The sequence below is a fragment of the Gambusia affinis genome, linkage group LG13 (genome assembly GCF_019740435.1).
Source record: "Gambusia affinis linkage group LG13, SWU_Gaff_1.0, whole genome shotgun sequence".
Taxonomy (NCBI): domain Eukaryota; kingdom Metazoa; phylum Chordata; class Actinopteri; order Cyprinodontiformes; family Poeciliidae; genus Gambusia; species Gambusia affinis.
This window is the reverse complement of record NC_057880.1, coordinates 24,641,157-24,661,231: the sequence shown is the minus strand read 5'-3', so window position 1 is coordinate 24,661,231 and position 20,075 is coordinate 24,641,157. Positions and strand designations below refer to the sequence as shown.

Sequence of the window (20,075 nt, the reverse complement as noted above, 5' to 3'; positions counted from 1 at the left end):
TTCTGATGTAGGACGCTTGGTGTGAAAACAAAACAATTCAGTTAAAAAGTTCAGTTATTGCAGTAACTAAGTTACACACATTATATTACTTAATTATCTGATGTTTTCAGGTCTCTCCTTTATTATTATTATTATTTTCTTATGAAATCATATTTGATATTATAATCAAACTAATTTTGAAAAAGGTTATTTTCAAACAAAATCTAACAAACCAGCATAATCAGGTCACTCAACACGGCCAAAGTTGGGTTGTAACTATTTACATTTACTCAAATACATTTACTTGAGTAAAGTTACTTTTAGGAGTATTTTTACTATGATGTACTTTTTAATTTTACTTGAGTAATTTAATTATGAAGTATCAACCACTCTTGAGTAAAATTTCTGGATTTTCTACCCACTGAATGAAAAACAAACATGTAAAACAAACATTTAACCAACAATTCACCAGATAGACACTCACCTGCAGATTCTGTTAATGTTTTATAAGTTTTTTATTGAAAGAAACTGATTTGAAAATATGTTCTTTTGTTATTTTTTTGCTACTTATATAAATTAGTGTCATTTCCACTTAACTGTATATATTGGCTTGTCTGGATTATGTAATTTTGAAATATTAAATAATAAATAATTTGATCAGTCACTCAGTACTTGAGCAGACCTTTCTACTCTTACTTGAGTAATTTCTTGGACAGCTACTTTTAATTTTTGTTATTTTACCCCAAAACATGACTACACTGAGATTAAACTACAAACAAGTGGACCCTCTTTTCCAATTAAGTAAACTCTGATTAACTTTACTTATTTATGGTTAGAGTAAAAGAGGTTGATGAATGCCCCACCTTTCAGTTTAGTAATTGCAAAAAAACAAAATAGAAAACCGTTCAATCCTTTAACGTCACAGTTGTTCATTTCATATTAAATACTGGTTAAATACACTATATTTTGCGGCTGTAACGTGTGAAACTAAACAACAATGTCAACAGGAATGAATAACTCAGCAAAACGGAGTGAAAGCATTGGAGGCAGAGGAGCAGCGGAGTGTTTTTGTGGAGCGTCAGGCCTGGGACAGCAGCAACAGCAGCAGCGAGGAAGCTAACGGCTAAAGCTGCTCGCAGGCTGTAATCCCCGGATGAAACCATCATGGCTGCCACTCGATGAGCTGTCAAGCTCTCCACAAAAGAAAAAGGTAAAGAGAAAAAAATTACCCCAAACACCCGAGACAACGCCACATTTACTATGAATTTATCCCACCCGACAGCTTTGTCTGCGGTAATAAGTCGAGTCGGCGTGGAAACGCGGTGGTGTACGGGAACTTTATCGTCGCGCTTTGTGCTCTATAACTTATTTCGTCTTTGTAAGCTCCTCTTCTTAAGCGTCGCGTTAATTCAAACCGCAGTTAACGCCACTAAATGCGTGTTCAGATATAAACAGAGACGCTCAGCCCCCCTCTTTTCCTCTAATTTGTGTTTCTGTGTCTTCTCTGTGCGTTGCAAAGCGAGTCTTTATCGCTTTGTTGTGGTTAACTTTAACTAAACAATGGACCAACGACCCCCTGGCTGTTTGTGCTCGGTCGTTTTAAGTTTTAGTGCGTTTCTTGTTTTGGTTTTCCTTTTAACAAGTCGTAAAAAAATTATGTTTTTTAAAATTTATTTCGTGTGTTTCTTTTAAAAACTGGTTATGAATCTTGCAGGTGAAGCTATTGTTATTTTCTGCATGTTGTTGATAAATATCCGTGTTTGTTGTTTGTGACACACTAATGCCCACCGTGGGGTATTTTGGACCTGGGCCAAGCAACAGGTGGACCTGTTTAAAAATTACAAGCTTGTTTTGGGGGCTTACATTTAATTATGATCATTAAATTAAAGTAAAAATACATCTCTTGTTCAAAATGTATTTTTTTTACTTCTAAACAATGCTGTTTTTATTAACGTTGCATATTTTCTGCACCAGAAACCAGAAGAAACATGGATGTTTGCACAGCCACCTCAACGGGCCACAGAAAACGGCAAGTCAGCAAGAAGAATAGAAGCTGGTACAGACGGCTCCACCTCAGGAAAACTGTCGTTCAGCCCCCAGCTATGCAAAGCCTAGATAAGAATGGGCCAAAGAAGATAGCGAAGAAGTGGGAGCAGACCAGCGTTTGGCCTCCATCGAAGGAGCCTCCCCGGGAAGCCCGAGTCACAAACGACGGCGGCAGTATGCTCAGGTTCCCCTGCTCTCAGTGTGGGGACAACTCGGATTATGCCGCCAAAGACCTGGCGAGGCACTTCTTGGAAAAACACGGAGGCAGTCCACCCGTTTTTTCCTGCCATATGTGCACCTTTAGCACCCATGAATTCTCCTACCTTCAGGTTCACCTGCTAAGCCACAAAGACACTTTTTCTACCTGCAGCATGTGCAACGACAACGTTCAGCGCACCTGGCCTGAGTTTAGTGCACACCTGACTATGTATCACTGCTCGGACGGGATGTATTTATGCGAAACGTGCAAGAAATTCTCAACATGTGACTTTCGGGTGTTTCTAGACCACATATATAAACATAATTTAACCGTTGAAGAAAAAGAAGTTGGTGGTCATGAGTTCTGCGGCGGCGAGGCGCCTGAGAAATGGATGATCAATAAGAGCGTTAAAACTGCTCATGTTTGCCAGAATGGCAACCAGAGAAAAGATGGGAGGCGAATTCATTCCATATCAATGAAACCAAATGAGCAGATCCCCAGAGTGAAGACGAGGTTAACGAGAAGCACAGTCAGAGACACCTGCTGGTTGACGCAGGACTGTCTGTCGCTTCCCGGGAAGGAGTTTCTGGATAAATACTGCCATCTTTCTGACCCACAGACAACGTTAGAAGAGACTCAGCAGTTTTTGATGCAATCTGTCGCCGGGGAAACCGACGACCAGAAGTGGACCAAGGCTCTCAAATCCGTTCTATCAAACGTCCCTCAGAAAAACTCAGAAAACGGCATCGCGCCCAACACATCAGATCTCGCCGTCCTCACTGTCAAGAACAAAATAACGCTAGCTCAGAACGGTGCCGCTTACGCGAAAAGGTTGAAAATGGCCTCCGCAGATAAGGAACCTACCTGTCCCCAAAGCGCCAATGGCGACTCTTTGTGTGCAAGTGACCAGAACGGATTTAATCCAAATCTGAAAAACCAGGCGCCTTGTTTGATTGAAAACAAACCGTGCAGTGACTTCTTGTCGTCTGGCGCTGGGACGCAGGAAAACCGGGAGAACCGCAAATTAAAGACTGATTCAGAGATCCAGGAAAACGGTGAAAAACTGGAAGAGCCTGTAGATGATGTGGGCATCTGCAAGTCGAGTGATTTAAAGTTGCCGAATGAGAGTGAGGGGAAGATGAAAAAACGACGGCGGAGAAGAAAAGCCAGGTTTAAAAAAGTGCAAAGAAAACCAGAGGGAAAGGTCTTAAAGATTGTCATAAAGAAGAATCTGGTAAAGGGGAAACAGTGGGTTTCTCAAAGCTCTTCATCTCCAAAACATGTTGAGATCAATGGTCACGTGGAGCCGCTGAATCCTCAGCAAAATGCCATCAAAGGTTCCCCGGCGGGCCTTCCTGATCCATCTAGACAAACTGCAATCTGTGACTCTGTAGGACCAGCGAAGGCTGAAGATGCTACGACGGAAAATGAACATCGAGACGATCTAGAGGAGTCACAGGATTTCTCAGACAAAAGGGGATCTGCTGAAGGAACAAGCGAGACGAATCCTGTGGCTGCATCAGTGACCAATGTGGGCACGGCGCACAAAGAGTCGGCGCTACAAAAATCCAACGAGGAGACGGAGGAGAAGAGAAGTCCTGGTGGTTCTTCTCCACATGGTAAGACGGTAATTTATAGTTCAAACTCTGCAGCCATGAAATGAGTACTGGAAAACCACTTTCTGCAAAGAGAGAGTAGAGAGGGGCGATATGGACTTTTTATCGCGATATTTTCTTTTATTTTATCTTCAGTCGAGTCAAAAAAGAAAAAAACACACTAAGCTGAAAAAGCACAATACAAAATTAGTTCAGAAATAGATAATATTTCATTTCCTGTCAATCACAAGAACACAAAGTGTCACAATAAGACAAATTTTATTGTCTCAGATAAATTGCGATAAACAACATTGTTGCTTTGAGATAATATGATAGTAATAACATAACAATAATGCAAGAACATTTTATTCTCAAAGATAAATAAACTTTAAATTCTAATCAACATTTTAAACTGGACGCACGATGCGTCTAAAAAAGTACTTCCAACGTCAACATCCAAAAAGCTCATCGATGCAGTGTAGAGCTGATTTGTTCATTAAATTTGAGCGGAAAATGTGATGATAAAGCAATGCCACTTGGAAAATTTTGGGTAGACCATGTTTATAGGCAAATGTATTTTTTTATATCTAAAATGCAAAATTTATATCTTTTGGACTAATTACTGCTCTCAGTGTGATGTTCTTTCAGCAAATGGCCTTTATTGAGTCTGTATGCTCCAGTTAACGATAATTTCTAACTTATTTATCTTGACGGATCTAGCTTCAACTGTTCTGATTATTTTGGATCCCATTCTTACCATAAAGTTGTATATATGCCTTCTGTGACATTATTGAGATAAACGATAATATTGTCATTTTGAGAACATTCTCAGATAATATAATAATGATAAAAATGATGTACCGAAAGATCAAAAAAGTTTAATTTCTAAATCACATTTAACACTGGAACTGGAAAACGTTTTGAACATCCAAAATAAGAAACAAAACAACAATAATTAAAATGGATTATGAATTCTCTGTCATTTAAAAAATATTGATCAATTTAGCTTAAACAAGGAAAACAGGCAAAAGTAGCAGGCATGTTGTTTGAAAAAACAAAACAAAGAAAAAAAGTCAGAGTGTTTGCTTTTCAATGATATCAAGTGAGACAACCTCTTTAATGATTGGAAATTATCAAGCTTATTTTAATTTATCGTGCTATTAATTGATTTACTGCTAATTTTGAATAATATTGCTTTACTGTAAAATTTTCCTTTACTAATCATCTTTATTTTTTACAGTGAAGGCAAATTTGGACTCGAGCCTTGAACGTCCAGCAGAGCAAAGTGATCAAGGGTCAAGATGCGAAGAGGCGTCAACAGATTTCAGCCAGCATCTCCTGAGCGGCGTCCGGTCACCTGAAGCTGAAGCAAGTCAGCGGGAGCCGTCAGCGGGGGCGGCTAGGCCTCATTGTCAGCTGGTTCCGAAACATCAGCCGAGAACGCTGAGGTTAGTCGCCGTAAATCCATCCCAGCCGGTCAAACGTCCGGCGGGACACCAGCCCGTCGTGGTGCTGAACCACCCGGACGCCGACATCCCCCAGGTGGCCCGCATCATGGAGGTTGTCAACAAGTACAGGCAGGTGCGGAGAGTCCTGCTCTCCCGGCAGACTCTCAGGGCTCTATCGGTTTTGAGTGGTGGTGGGGCGGCAGCGATGACGGACGATCATGGCGAGAACTCGGTGCAGGAGAGGTTCACCCTGAGGCTGAAGTTCCGCAGGGTGAGCAGGAAAAAGTACGAAATCGTGGGCGTGGCGTCGCCCGGCCGGGACGCCTCATTGAGGGTTTCCTGCTGGTTCTGTGGCCGGGTGTTCGCAAGCCAGGAGGAGATGATGCTCCACCGGCAGCGCCACCTGATGGACTGGAGGAAGCCAAACTGTGAAAAGTCTTAAACGTCACACGCACTGGATGGGGTGGGGGGAAGAAAAATTAAATCTGGAAAAAAACACTGCAAAAACACAAAATCTCACCAAATATTTTTGGTTTAGTTTCTTTTTTTAAATATTGTACTACACTTTAGACAAGACAGAACTAACTAATAGATAAGCTTTTAGTTAGTTTCAGTCAGTAATTCTTAATATTGATGAAAAAGTGCTAATTTTATTGGCACTTATAACATGAAAAAATATCTTGTTATAAGTGAAATAATCTACCATTGTAACTCGAATTGGGTTGCTAGGTAACGGGCTGAGCCTGGCTGGCGTTGCTAGGTAACGACTCCAGTAGAACTCTCCCTTTGTCATCGATATTAAGGAATTGTGTACTTAAAACAAGCCTCTATATTTTTGCTAAAACGTTAGTTGTAAGTTAGTTTTGTCTTATTTCAAGAATATTAAGACATTTGTACTAGAAAGAGCAAAAATACTTTGCAAGAATTTGCATTTTGTAGTGAAATTATTATTTTAGATCTGTCTTGTGATTTTTTTATTTTTTATTTTTTATTTTATAAATAAATTGATGATGCTTCCTGGAAGTTTCACATTCTCAGGGTAAACAGTTACCTTTTGTTTCTCTTCCAGTAAAGCTCAATACAGAGAGTTTAGTTTATTTCTATTAGTCTTTTTGCCTCCAAAAAGGTTTTATTTAAGGTGATTTAGGTACACTGTCATGTGGATTATTTTATAAAAACACTGTAATCTGTTAATTTGCCATACTCTCTGTTTTTGGAGCAGATTATGTACGGGTAGACTACACAGTGTGGTAGCTGTCATATTTATGTTATTGGAGGCAGAATGCTGTAAATTACTCAGATATACCAAATGTGTGTATAAAAATAACAACAAAAAAGTACAATAAGCTGTCATTTATTTATCCTGCTAGATTTAGTCTTTTAATGCTTCTTTTATGCATTATTTCTAAGGAATCTGTGTATTTCTAAATTCTTTTGTATGAATGTTGAATCATGTTCAGAAAGTATATTATTTACTGTGAGAGCTCTATTTTTCATGCATGTATGCATGTTGGTGTTAATATCCCTGGTCACAATTTTTAATTATTTTCTGTCAAAATGGATTTAGAAAAAGAGAAAAAAAATAGATTTAACAGATTAGATTTTTGTTTTATTTCTTGAAGATTTGAGGTTTGAGGACTTGAAATGATGCTAATTGTTGAATTGCACTATAAAATGTATTTTCCTGCCCTTTACCTCACCTTTTTAGGCCTTAGCCTTTGACAATCCTGCTGTGGCTCTTTGTTTCACTAATGTAGCCACGGCCCCTTATTTAAATGGGAAATGTGTGCAAAAATCCCTGTTTTCAATGATTTATTTTTAAATTTAAATAATTAGTCTTGTATATAATCTGCTATAGGTACTGTAAAAATAAATAACCTGAGAATATTCACCAAGTGCCTGGAAATTATGACTATGCAATAAAACTGCATGGGTGTGATAGCATTACGAATGAAACTTGCTGGTTTTGAGTGGCGATGAGACGAATCGAAACATTTTTATTTAAATTTTTACAGTAACTGTTGAAGTAAGAAGTCCAGCTCCCTTTTGCTGCGGCAACACTGTCTTAATTCCTCATTGATTTCAAAGGATCATTTCCTGACTGAGCATGAAAAATCCTAATAAAACAAGAGTTATAAATTCTTCTGAATCCGTCTGCTGCTTTGGATCTATGTGCTAGCTTTTGGGAAGTATGAAATAACGAGACAGTTGACGTTTGGGTACGGGTTGTAAACTTTTCTACTTCCTTCTAGTTGTAGCGCACCTGCAGGCAACAAATGTCTAACTGCATATCATTGCTGGTTTCACACGTTGAGTCATTTGGGTTGTTTAAAGAGACTTCACTGCAACAGCTGTCGCATATAGAAAGCAGATTAAGATCAGAGGTAAACACTCAGAGCCTGTAAGTGTTTAACCACCATAAATGTTCTTATCTTAACCACAAAAATTTTAGAGAAAACAAAACATGGTTGAAAGCTGTAGATATTATTTCCTGAACAACATTCTAATGCAGTAAATTAGAATGTTATTAAAAGGTCTCATTTATTTACATTATATTGATTAATTACAAACAGATGGATGTTTGAAAGCCTTTATATTTTGTTACTTATGACGATTTTCCGCCTACAGCTAATAAAAATAAGATATTCAAAATTACTCATTTCTTCTGGTTCTGGTTCTGGTCTGCATCCCCAGAACCAGAACCAGACATGAAGAAGCAGAATTCAGCTTCTGTGCACCTCAAACTTTAAGAAAACTGAAAAACTGCCAAAACACTGACTGAAAGCCAACTTGTTGAGATCTGCCTTTGATTAATAAAAACTGGAGCATTGATCAATATATTTGACATGTATTGATGAAATGTCAAATTTATTATTACAGATATCAATGTGCTTTGTAGAACAGAGATTTAAAAATATATACCCAGAGTTGGGTAGTAACTAGTTACATAGACTTGAGTAACTTTTTTGAAAAAATATACTTTTAGGAGTACTTTTACTATGCTGTACTTTTTTAGAAATTATGATTGAGCAAAAACAAAAACTCGCTCTTTAGCACCAGAAAATGAACAAGGGAATTTATTACAATATGAGAAAACAAAAACAGCACCAGAACAAACCTTTGGGCAAAATGTTTTATTGAGTATTTCTACAAAACAGAACTTACTACATTTTACAAAAATGATCTGTAATGAAACAACGAACACCTATTGTTAAGAAAAGTTCCTGCTTAAAGAAAACTATCGGTGATAAAAATGCAAAAACTATAATTACCTCCAAAACGCTCAAAAGCGCAGAAAGGACAGCGGCAGTGTCATACTTTGTAGATGATGTTATTTAGAGAACCATGGAAACTGGTAGTAATAAAACAGGTGGCAGTAAGAAAAGCAGTAAACTGTACACTTTACAAGCAGGATTTTTACTGGAAGAGTGAACAACAATAACCTGCTGCTTAAAAAGAAACAAAAACTATGAGCAAAAACTCATCAAGCATGATCACAGAGAGATCAGGATGTGCTACAAATGTAAAAACTGCCTCAGTGAAGCATGCAAGTTGCATTATACAGCAAGATAATGGTCACAATGTGGAAAAGGATAGCTGGAAGTAATGAAAATGTAATTTTGAAGAACTAAAACTCCACATAAAGCCACAAGAAGAAGAAAAAATTGCATCCAGGATCTTACTTTAAAACCTTCCTGTTAATTTAATTTCTGTAAATGTCTCCATGTGGAAGAACCAGGACTGCAGTGGAATCCTGCTGCAAGCTCTTGAGCACCTTTTGGTCGGTTTCAAACTACCGCCACCTATAGCTCTGTCATACTTGGAAACACGTTGAAAACGGGCCGTAGAGATGCAACGTGAAAGAACTGAGACGGTCGTCTATGGCTTTACAGGAAAAAACAGCTTGGTGGCGTCTTTTGTGTTGCTCTGGCTGTCAATCAGAACCAGCAGGTTCTTCTGGTGGTTCTCTATGATGCTAGAGACACTGCTGAAGAACTGAAGGGTAAAAACACAGAGAAAAACAACTGGTTTATTAGTTTGACCTAGATATGTTAAAGGCTGAATGCTGTGATGCTTAGTGACAAAAATATTCCCATATATATATATACATATAGATAGATAGATCTATCTATCTATCTATCTATCTATCTATCTATCTATCTATCTATCTATCTATCTATCTATCTATCTATCTATCTATCTATCTATCTATCTATCTATCTATCTATCTATATATATATATATATATATATATATATATATATATATATATATATATATATATATATATATACATATAGATATATCTATATATATTCCCCAGATGTTTTTGAAAAGGCTCATTTTTCAGACACCAAAAAATATTAATTTACTGTCAACAACAGATGTGTGTTTTTTTTAAATTTGAGATCCAAATGGGAGCACAAAAACGTGCAAAATGTGAATTTTGCATAATTAATATGACATTCATCTTCAAGACAAATGTGTCTGCAGTGAATTTAAAAGTAGTCTGATGTTAGCAGCCCAAATGAAGGCGCTGTACCTCTTCTCCCTTCTTCTCTCTCCCCAGCGCGTACTGCTTGGTGCTCGGCACGAAGCGGATCGGGATGTTGTAGACTCTGCCGTTGTAAAACACCACTAACGTGTAAGGCTGCTGCACATCCTGACCCGAGCTCTTTCTCACCATGAACGCACCGTCCTGAAACAGAAAACACTCCCAGTCAACCCCTACGGCTTTCATGCACAAACACTTTCATACGCGCTCTCGTCCATTCAAACCTTATTTGATCGCAGTAAAGCGTCATCTGCTGTTTTACGGTCACACCCGTTGGCAAACCAGGGTTTGTGATAAACATCTGCATCCTGAAATTAAAGCATCTACAGAGCTGAAACATTTAAATCAACGCTCTTTATGTAAAAGTAGATGTAAAGCACACCTTGTCCTGGTCTGTTGAACCATTTTCAGCAGCAATGCATCCCCGCTCAGCTGGTTCTGGGACAATAACTTGCATCAGTCGATTTGGAAAAACAGAAATTTAATGTGAATGGTTGCAAACTTACGGATCAGAACTTACTGGGCGGTGTAAACTGTGGCAGGGGGATTCTGCAAGGAAGTAAAAAAATAAAATAAAATCAGTAAACTGCAGTAAATACACAGACAGAAGCTGTGATTTAAGACAATTGATTATCAGTGAAGTATAAATGTAAAATTTGAGTGTAGAGCGTCTTACTTTGGTCGTTTTAGATCCAGTGAGAAAGCTTTAGAAGACGGTTTCTGTTCTGTGTGCATCACAGGCAGGGAGGTACCTTTGAAAATGCAGACATCCTGAAATTAGCTGCCTTTCTACTTAGTTATTAGCGTAATGACCGTTTCCAGAAATAAACATCTGCAGGTCTTTGCAGAAGTATTCACACACTTTCAACTTTTCACATTTTGCAATGCTAGAACCAAGAGGAATAAATTTGTAACATATCCACAAACTTTAATTTTTACGTGCCTTTTGTAAGAAATGTATAAAGTTTGTTCTTTGATGCTTGTTTCTAGTTTTTATTCACACATAAATGCAGGGTAATGCTTTTATTTTAAGTTATTGCATAATTAATTGTATTTAACTCCAGTTTCTGTTTTTATGTAACTTGCTTTTGGCTCACTTCTGTTGCTAATTACACTGCAAAAACACAAATTCTACTGCAAAAACACTGGAAATGAGACAAAACTAACTTACAAGTAACTTTTGATTAAGATATAGAGGCTTGTTTTAAGTAAATAATCCCTTAATGATGAAAAAGTTTTAGTTGCACTGGGAAATTATTTCACTTACTACACAATTGTTACCTAGCAACGCCAGCCAAGCACTGAGCTGTTACCTAGCAACCCAGTTGCTAGGCCGATTATTTCACTCATAAGAAGACAGTTTTGCCTTGCCTTTGAGTGAAATAATCTGCCAGTTTCTACTGGCAGATTATTTTTTGCTTTGAGTAATTTAGCTCTGAAAAAAATATCTTTAAGCTGTTGATGATTTACGTTAAAATAAATGTACTTGAATTCATGTAAGTGAATTCAAATCCTTCAATTGAATTCACTTACTTTCAAATGGTCTTGGTTTCATGTCTTGTCTCTGCAATAAGACACATTATTAGAGTTCGCATCATAAGGTGAAAATCAGGTCAAAAAGAAAAAGCATCGTCTGCAACAGGGATGTCCAAACTGAGGCCCACGGGCCATTTGCGGCCTTCTGGAGGATTTGGTTTGGGCTCTCGGTCCATAATTCAAGAACGTAGCAAATTTGTGATTAATTTGAGATTTTTACAGAGAAATAAAATCTTAAAACAATATAAAGGATATCTTTGTTTTTTAAATTTTTTTTATAGATATTGAGGACAATAAATCCCCAAAAAATTTTTTATAATATTTACCTGTCATTTAAAACAGCAACTGTCCAAGACTGTGATTATATTTTGGATCGACATGATCTCCAAATTTTTAACTACTTTGCCTGTGTATTAAATATGTTATTGAAGATTTAAAAACAATAAATGTACTCTCATCTTGACATTTTTGGCCTTAATACCAAAAGGTTTGGACACCACTGGTCTACAATCATTTAACTAATTTATCAGCATATTCTTACCGGCAAAAGAGGCAGCTTTGGTGACCTGTAAACAGATCAGATACAGTTTTGACCTTGTCATCAAGTAAATGATGTGTTTCCAGGGTGAGTAATGCTTACTCTCTCTGTACAGGTTTAGGTAGACGTGGGGGAGGACCGCCTGGAGGTTCATGACTGGAACCTGTGAGTGGGCAAACAGTGCAACTTAAAATATAAATTTCTGGTCTAATTTACTGAAGTTGCATATTGTTTACAAAAAGCCCACATTTTTTACTCATTTTCTTCTCTTTTGAACTAATACTCACTATTGTCACAGAGTTCATATTCATCGTCATCTGTAGGTTGCTGGATCTGAAAAATATGTAGTTTGTGCCCAAGTTCAGCTGAGTCAACCATTTTAAATCTCCTGTTCAACATCTGATGACACTTACAGCAGGCGTGGGTCCCCATTTATTCAGCCTGTAAAAACAGATTGGTATGAGTAAAGTGTTAGCAAAACAATAGCTTTAGTTTGAACTTTTGACCGTTTGCACGTGACGTCACGCCCTCTAGAACTTCGCCTACTCCGCCATGACAGACGTCAAGACAAACAATGCTTTCCTTTAAAGCTAGTCTAAAAACAAACATCTTTCTTTTTTCAGTTTTTGTTTGTTTGTTTGTTTTGGGTGTGGCGTAATATGCCTTCAGCATCCCGGTCAACACTCCACTCCAATAGATGGCGGTATTGCACATCAATACCTTGCTTGTCAACCACCACAAAATAATAATAATCAATAATAATATCGCTTCTATTTAGTTGATTTCACTTTAAAATGCTCATAGTGTGCTGCCCGATCGGCTTCACAATCAGACAAGGATGAAAAGCAGACTTTTGCATTTTACTTTATAACTTTTAATGAGGAAAGATACGGAGGCGACGGATAGCAGCTGTCAATAATGACTGTCAGCTCTCGGTGTTACCGCGGATTGGCAGCGAACACTTTGTAAAGGTAAGAAGATAAACTTTCATATACTTTAAGTATACTTTCTAATGTGATATTTTTCACATTAGAAATATATTAAATATCGCATTATGGCAAAGGTACGTGTGTAACCGTTAGTAACCATGGAGACAATGCCGCACCGTCATGTAGCCAAAACCAACACCCAACTGGTTAGTTAGCCTCTCTTCTGTTGTAACGCAGCTCAGGTGTAAAGGCAAACACTGTTTATGAAGTAATGATATAAATCATGTGGTTTGAATTCAGGCAAGGTCGGTAATTTGATCAAAATGTCAGGAGGGAGGAGGTATGGGTCGGTTTCTAAGCTAGCTATTTCAGCTATTTTGTAAATAGCTGAAATAGCTCCAACTAGGTGTGTTACCTTCATAGACAAATTAGCTTGACTCGAACAAGTGGAAGCCAGGAATAAACTGGCAAAAACAATTTCAGTTGCTCAGACTCCCGTCCCGTCCTTCACTTCCTACGTTCGTCATGGCAACCGAAACGATTTAGTGACGTAGTTGCTTAGGGTCGATTCCTACCTGGGTGTCGGTTTTGGTAAAGAAGGTCCCGGTTTGAAAGGAGGCGGAAAAATGCTATAGAGAAAAAAAAAGGATATTAAATATATTTATAAAGTTTTTCATAACCATAAAATAATAGAGGAGGAGTATTTTTATTATTTACTGAAAACCAAATACAAAATTTTTTATACCTCTTCTTAGTTTTCTGCACTTTTTCATGTTAAAAGCACAAACTTTAATGTATCTCACTTGGATTTTATGTTTTAAACCAACATAAATTAAAGCATAATTGTGATGTTGAAGGAAAATTTCAGATTATTATTATTTTTCTAATAAAAATCTGAAAGCGTGTGCAGATTTACTACAATGCCTCTACTGCCTTTACACATCTGTTGAAGGTTTTGACTATTCTTGGTTGAAATGAATGAATAACTGTAGGTGAAGATACATTTTTAAAACTGGTTCTCAACGGAATATGGGTCAGAACTTTGACTAGGCCATTGTAATGCTTGAAAATGTTGTGATCACACCATTCTGTTGTAGTTATGGCTATTAAGTTTACTAAACTTGTCTTACTGTAATTTCTGCACAAATCTAAGAGCCTCTAAGAGGGTCATGCAGTTTTTAAATGTTCAAAAATGTAAAGAAAAAAATTTGATTATTTCCTTTGATTCCACAATTATGCATTATTTTCATGTAATCCAAATAAAACAGATATTTGTGGTTGTAACAAGACAAAATGAGGGATATTAATGGTAGTAATACTGCATAAAACAACAAATTACTATTTAAAGCTGACTGAAATAACAAGTATCATACACTGTTTCATCATCATGCAACCAACATTTTATAATTAGTAGTAATTATGAACATATTTTTTCTGCAGGTGTAGCTTTTTTAATCACTAATATTTCTCAAACTTGTGACCAGATAAATTAGAGAGATTCTGGAAGAAGAAATACATTTCTCAAAGGTACTTTAAGCTTTTTGTATAACGTTTTGGGGTTCAGCTCTTTAAATTTGACTGTTTGAGAACAATATAAAGGAAATATTGCTAGAATTTTCTTCTGTCAAAAGCATTAATAACCCTTAAATTGTTTCACATTATCACCACATTCTTAAATGTTGACATAACATCCAGACACGGGTTGAATAAAATGGTTTCCTACTTAAATCCAACTACAAATGTGCAGCAAGACTTGAAAATGTATCTTTATGGACATTCTCCATCCTTTTTTACTCAATTGTGTACAATTTTCTGTAATCTTTAAGATTACACATAAAATATGAAAAGTAACAAATCATGTAGAAATATGCTGGAAAAAAGTCTAAAACTGACTTGTTTCTCTTTGGAGGCGTAGACGGTTCCTGTAAAAGTGACAAAAATTATAATTAAGTATACAATAGCATGTTCCAGATGTTGTTGTTCCTATTGAGTAATTATTGTTCATAGAAAAATAGTGAAGTTACTGCAACTTGCCTCTTTCTCAGGTTCTTCATATAAATCTGTCAAAAAAAACAAAACAAGGGAAGAATTAGTCACGTAGCAGAAGTTACCTTTGCAACTGAATCTACTATCTGGCATTTTCATTTCTATTTCACACATATACAAACACCTAACAACATGTTTCACTAGCCCTTTTTCTTAGCTAGTTGTCTTAGTTTCATCTTTAGCAACTTAGCTTTCAGTTATTAGCATTAGTTTTGCCAAACAACCCGGTAGGACTATTTGAAGACCGTTAGTCTTAAGTTGGACTTGTTTAAAATTCATTAGCAAATGTTAGCAGGTTACCAAATAAGTAAATGTTAGCATTCACACATGGTGACATTTGTGCATGCTAGCATGTGCAATGTATCATTTGTAGCTAGCGACCATCAGACACTTTAAATTGACACAAATAAGTCTCATTTCTTATCCGTAAAAGTAGTTTATTAATTTGAATTTCTTGTGAACTTTGTGCTGCATGTCCTTAAGTTATTTGTTGCTTGTGTATGTGATGTCAGCTTGTAATGCTGCAGAAGAGGGAATCATTTTTCCCCCTCCTTTTTTTTCTTTCTGTTTTTATGGAGAGCTGTTGCAATTTTTGCAACTTTTCCATTATGTTGCTTTATATATTTGTTGTCCTTTCTTTAAGCACTACATTCAGGTAGTTGTATTTAAGGGTGCATTCACACCAGTCTTGTTTAGTCTGCTTTAATCAAACTTTAGTTTGTTTGCCTAGAAAGCCCGGTTAGTTTCTGATGTGAACTCTTGTCCGCCTAAACCTCTGTCTCGGTTTGGTTGAAGTGAACTGTGTTCGAATGCATATGTCCAAAAACAGGAAGTTCATTACAGCACAGGGCATTCTGGGTAAATACAACCAACTCAAATGAGCGAGTCTAGCACTAGCGAGAGAAATGGTTCATGGTCTTTTACGACAGAAGATAAATTCCACAACCACTAAAATCTGACGCTACTCCATTTTTAAAATATATTTTATGAAGAAGGAAATCGCGCTCGGTGTCTTCTTCAGAGATTTTCATGTAATTTGTTCAAGTGGTTCTTGGTGCAGCACCGCCACAGGTGAGGAGGGGAGCAGGTTTTTCGATTAGTTTGGATCATTTGACTGCAGCAGCTGTAAATGTACCAATTGATGCAATTTTGGTTCCCAATTGAACCAAGTCTACCAGAAAACACCCTAAGTTGACAAAGTGTAAAATAACTGATTCAAGATTTACTTAGCTACGTTAAAAGTAAGGTTTCATATAACCAGCATATTAAATAAACTCACCTTCAGGACTGGATGGACGATCTGGTAAAGCTGGAGGCAAAATGGGATAGTCACCTCTGTTTCCACCGTCTAATGTGGAGTGTGAGGAAAGGCAAGAAAAACACTTGACAAATTATTAACATTTCATATATAAATTCACATTTTCTGCCAATTGTAACCATATGTTCCTTTTGTTTTTTTTTTAATATCTACTTACTTGGAGATGAATTCTCTGTGGGTTCTATGTAGTCGTCCTCAACATTAGCATCTGGGTCTATGTAATCTTCCTGCAAAACAAAAGAAGAAAGTTTTAATAAAGGAATCAATCAATCAAACTTTATTTGTATAGCACATTTCAGCAGCAAGGCATTTCAAAGTGCTTTACATCAAATCAAACACAAAAATGCAATGCAACATAGAATCAACAATAAAAACACAACATCAAGTCAGATTCCGTCAATAAATTTGCAATTGATTACGTTTCAAATACAACTCTAAACAAGTGGGTTTTTAGTTGAGATTTAAAGGAAGTCAGTGTTTCAGCTGTTTTACAGTTTTCTGGAAGTTTGTTCCAGATTTTTGGTGCATAGATGCTATGCTTCTCCTCGTTTGGTTCTGGTTCTGGTTCTTGATGCAGAGCAGAACCAGAACCAGAACCTGAGAGGTCTGGAAGGCATTTAATAAAGGTTAAAATGAGGTATAGAAAGCTGCTTCACTTCTTTGTCGGTCCATGGATGTGGCGGTTCAGGAGGAAGTTGTTTGGAGCCTTTAACAGGACGGATGGGCTTCTTGGGAGGTCGGCTTGGTCGGGCATGAGAGCTGTCTGGAGAGAAGAAGAAAGACAAGAAACAAAATATCAAGGTATTTGCAAAAAATTGATAAAATAAAAAAATTATTCTTCGTTCAAGTATTTAGTTCAGTGCATTAGTAGTAGACAAAATCTCCTCTGTGCCCCAGAAATGTAAACATTTCTTTTTCAGGTTAAATTATTTTACTGATAAGCAACAAGACTTATTTGTGATGGTCGCTAGCTATAAATGCTAAATTGTAAATGCTAGCATGCACAAATGCTACCATGTGTGAACGCTGATATTTATTTGTTAATCTGTGTAGCATTACATTTTAGCACGCTAACATTTGCTAATGAATTTCAAACAGGGCCAACTGAAGACAATTGGTTTCCATTTAATCCTGCAGCATTGTTTGCCAAAACTAATGCTAATGGCTAAAAGCTAAATTGCTGAAAGTGAAGCTGAAGCTGAACCAATTAGCTAAGGAATAGGGCTAGTGAAACATGTTGAAAGATACTTGTGTGAAAACCTATTAACTTATGAAAATCTTTTTCTGATTATTTTATGATTTACTTTTAAACAAAAACACTTGAAAATGACTCGTATTTTGTGGAGGAAATGAGTCAACGTTGCAGATATTTACTGACCGAGATACTCCCCCCTTGGTAAGGAAATGAAGGGACTTCTGGTGAACTCTCTGTGGACCGGAGGAGGCTCGTAGCTGTCATCATCAGGCGGGTCATTGCATGGCTCGTTCTGGAAACAACACATTTGTAACTCTTCAAAGGAATATCTGAAACCAAAACGACTGGTTTTGAATTAATTTAAAGCGTCTTACGTATTCTGGATCAGAGCATTGATCACTGTCTCTGAAATCTGCAAACAGAAATTAATTTAATCATAAATGGAAACTGAAACTCTTTAAATTCGCAGCATATCTAGAAAAACCCCAAACAGTCATAGGTAGTGTGCAGGTGTTGGAGCACTTTGTCTATTTTTAAGCCAGGGCTTTGAGTGCACCATCCTGTTGTGGGGGCAAGCGGAGCGCGTCGCCTCACCTCCCAAACTTCAACCAACAGCTTTATGATGGATTAAAACAGAAACTGCTTTAATTTAGCTCATAAATTCACCCAGGCAAGCACTGAGGAAGTGAAACTGCAGTCAACCAAAATCCCTAATCTGTGAATACAAGTCCTGATAGGAACATCTTGATTGTCTTAATTGAAAGCTGTGCTTTGTTATATTTAATTAATGCAGTCATACAGCACCATTATTTTTTGTTATTAATATTATTTTGGACATATATTGAGCCGTTATCGCTGAATTCTTACCTCTGTAGTCTCTGGCAGGAACGTTCGGACGAGGTTTGTTTTTCAGTCTGTCATAAATAAAACAATAAGAACAGAAATAATTAGTTATGATGATCAATTTATTGAGCTCTGCCACATCTGTGAAGACTTTCTCTTTGTAAAGTCTCGGCTGTGAGACTTTGCAAGTAAATGAGGAAAGGTCACGCCACCGGTTTGGTATTAACAGACATGAAATGCTTACATTGTTATAAGTTTTTCAGCCATACCGTCCAGCCTTATAGAAGACCAATAAAAACATGTCGGCCTACTAAACAATCTGTTCATTTATTTTACAGTGTTTGAAAGCTGCTCTTGGTTGAAGTTCCTTTTGAATTAATTATTATAAATTGTTGTATGCAGTCCAGCCCAAGTTGCTTTAACTTTCATCAGTTCGACTGGACATGTTTGTTGAACTGTGACACTTTAGTCACTGGAACACACTTACCCTAATTTCCGGACTATAAGCCGCGACTTTTGTCTCACGCTTTCGACCCTGCGGCTTATATGATACGGCTTATTTATGAATTTTTTCTAACGGCCAGTAGGGGCGCTGGAGCAGAAAATGTAAGCGTGAGACACCTGGAATATATCTGTAGAAGAAGACTAATGTAACATCGTGCTTTGTTCATGAATAAAATTAGCTTGAACAGACCCTCATCCTGGAGAATGCAAGAAGAAATGCATATGATGTAGTTTTCACGTTAAAAGCAATCGAGCTGGCCGATAAAGAAGGAAACAGACACTGAGGAAGAAGACTTCCATGGTTTCAGTGCACAGGAGGAAGAGGATGACGGCTCTCCGTGACTTTTAACCGTATGTTATTTAAACCAGCCCTGTTAGTGTTGTTTTGCTATATTGCTGCTGTTCAGAAAGAAAATCTACGGCATATTATTAAAACTTTAAAAACACTTTCTGTGTACCGTCTTTCTTTGTAAATATCTCATGTTTCAATGTAGGCACATGCGGCTTATACACTGGTGCGGCTTATGTATGTACAAAATGTGTTTCCTTTAAAAATGTAGGGGGGTGCGGCTTATAATCAGGTGCGCTCTATAGTCCGGAAATTACGGTAGTTTCCCACACTTTTTTCTTCTAGTAAACTTTCCATTAATATGCCTGTATGAGGAACAAAGTGAGCATTCAGATTCTCAGGTTGTCTGCTTGACTGCTGACAAGTCACCAGCCTCCCCCTTACTGCTTAGATAATATCAGAAGATTTCTCTATTAAAAACTGATTAGTTATTGATCTTTTTCAATATTATGTTTTGGGTTTTCTTATGTTCGTCTCTCATCAGCCATTGTTTTCTAATCATTTTGTTGTTTTTGATATCGACTGCTAATCATTGCATTTGTCAGGAACAAAATCTTAAAATAAACCGTCCTGTGTGTAATAAAACTGGAGTTTTACGTTTTGAACCGAATTCCTGAAATGAATCAGATATTTGCAAAGCAAGGTGAGAGCAAACAGACTAATTTTAGGAAAGGAAAGTGAGAGAACGGCCATCTGTTTTAGGTTTTTTTGGTCCATGCGCCGCTCTCTCTTTCCAACGTCTGTGAAAGAGGAATTGGCGTTGTGCAGTGAAGCATGCACTGTATGCAAACCACACGGAGAATTTTTAGATCAGCCGACTTCGAAAAATAAAAATAAAAATCCTGCTACATGAAACAGACAAGGGGAGAGAAATGTTTCAATCATTTCTTGTAGCTACACGCACTTTATGATGTACACACACTTTTAAAACAACGCGACTGACAAAAGAAGTGAGCAGATGTCGAACAGAAGAGTTGGCGCCGATTTAGTTTTAG

The 20,075-nt window shown here is 37.2% G+C and overlaps 2 protein-coding genes across 3 annotated transcripts in view; one reads left to right on the top strand and one right to left on the bottom strand.

Moving 5' to 3' along the window:
• The first annotated feature begins 1,037 nt into the window (after window positions 1–1,037).
• Window positions 1,038–7,409, top strand: LOC122842236 (zinc finger protein 518A). The gene is made up of 3 exons (XM_044135931.1): window positions 1,038–1,189; window positions 1,954–3,843; window positions 5,060–7,409. The coding sequence occupies exons 2-3, from the start codon at window positions 1,968–1,970 to the stop codon at window positions 5,707–5,709; spliced, it is 2,526 nt and encodes an 841-aa protein (XP_043991866.1). The 5' UTR covers window positions 1,038–1,189; window positions 1,954–1,967; the 3' UTR covers window positions 5,710–7,409.
• Window positions 7,410–8,722: 1,313 nt separating this feature from the next.
• Window positions 8,723–20,075, bottom strand: part of blnk (B cell linker) — a 32,206-nt gene continuing 20,853 nt past the window's right edge. For both annotated transcript variants that reach the window (XM_044135926.1, XM_044135927.1), the window contains 20 exons: window positions 18,252–18,298; window positions 17,759–17,796; window positions 17,568–17,676; window positions 16,846–16,952; window positions 16,347–16,416; window positions 16,151–16,219; window positions 14,860–14,885; window positions 14,719–14,747; window positions 13,401–13,454; window positions 12,310–12,337; window positions 12,184–12,229; window positions 11,999–12,059; window positions 11,900–11,924; window positions 11,356–11,386; window positions 10,499–10,574; window positions 10,343–10,371; window positions 10,205–10,260; window positions 10,047–10,130; window positions 9,811–9,966; window positions 8,723–9,263 (listed from right to left, as the gene is read on the bottom strand). In XM_044135926.1, the coding sequence (XP_043991861.1) occupies window positions 9,147–9,263; window positions 9,811–9,966; window positions 10,047–10,130; window positions 10,205–10,260; window positions 10,343–10,371; window positions 10,499–10,574; window positions 11,356–11,386; window positions 11,900–11,924; window positions 11,999–12,059; window positions 12,184–12,229; window positions 12,310–12,337; window positions 13,401–13,454; window positions 14,719–14,747; window positions 14,860–14,885; window positions 16,151–16,219; window positions 16,347–16,416; window positions 16,846–16,952; window positions 17,568–17,676; window positions 17,759–17,796; window positions 18,252–18,298 (1,258 nt within the window). In that variant the 3' untranslated portion in view covers window positions 8,723–9,146. The remainder of the gene's footprint in view (window positions 9,264–9,810; window positions 9,967–10,046; window positions 10,131–10,204; window positions 10,261–10,342; window positions 10,372–10,498; window positions 10,575–11,355; window positions 11,387–11,899; window positions 11,925–11,998; window positions 12,060–12,183; window positions 12,230–12,309; window positions 12,338–13,400; window positions 13,455–14,718; window positions 14,748–14,859; window positions 14,886–16,150; window positions 16,220–16,346; window positions 16,417–16,845; window positions 16,953–17,567; window positions 17,677–17,758; window positions 17,797–18,251; window positions 18,299–20,075) is intronic.

Bases quoted from the DNA above. Each gene is read 5' to 3' on its own strand.
- LOC122842236 (XM_044135931.1), top strand. From the start codon at position 1,968: ATGGATGTTTGCACAGCCACCTCAACGGGCCACAGAAAACGGCAAGTC. The intron at 3,844-5,059 runs GTAAGACGGTAA...TATTTTTTACAG, and splicing joins TGGTGGTTCTTCTCCACATG to TGAAGGCAAATTTGGACTCG.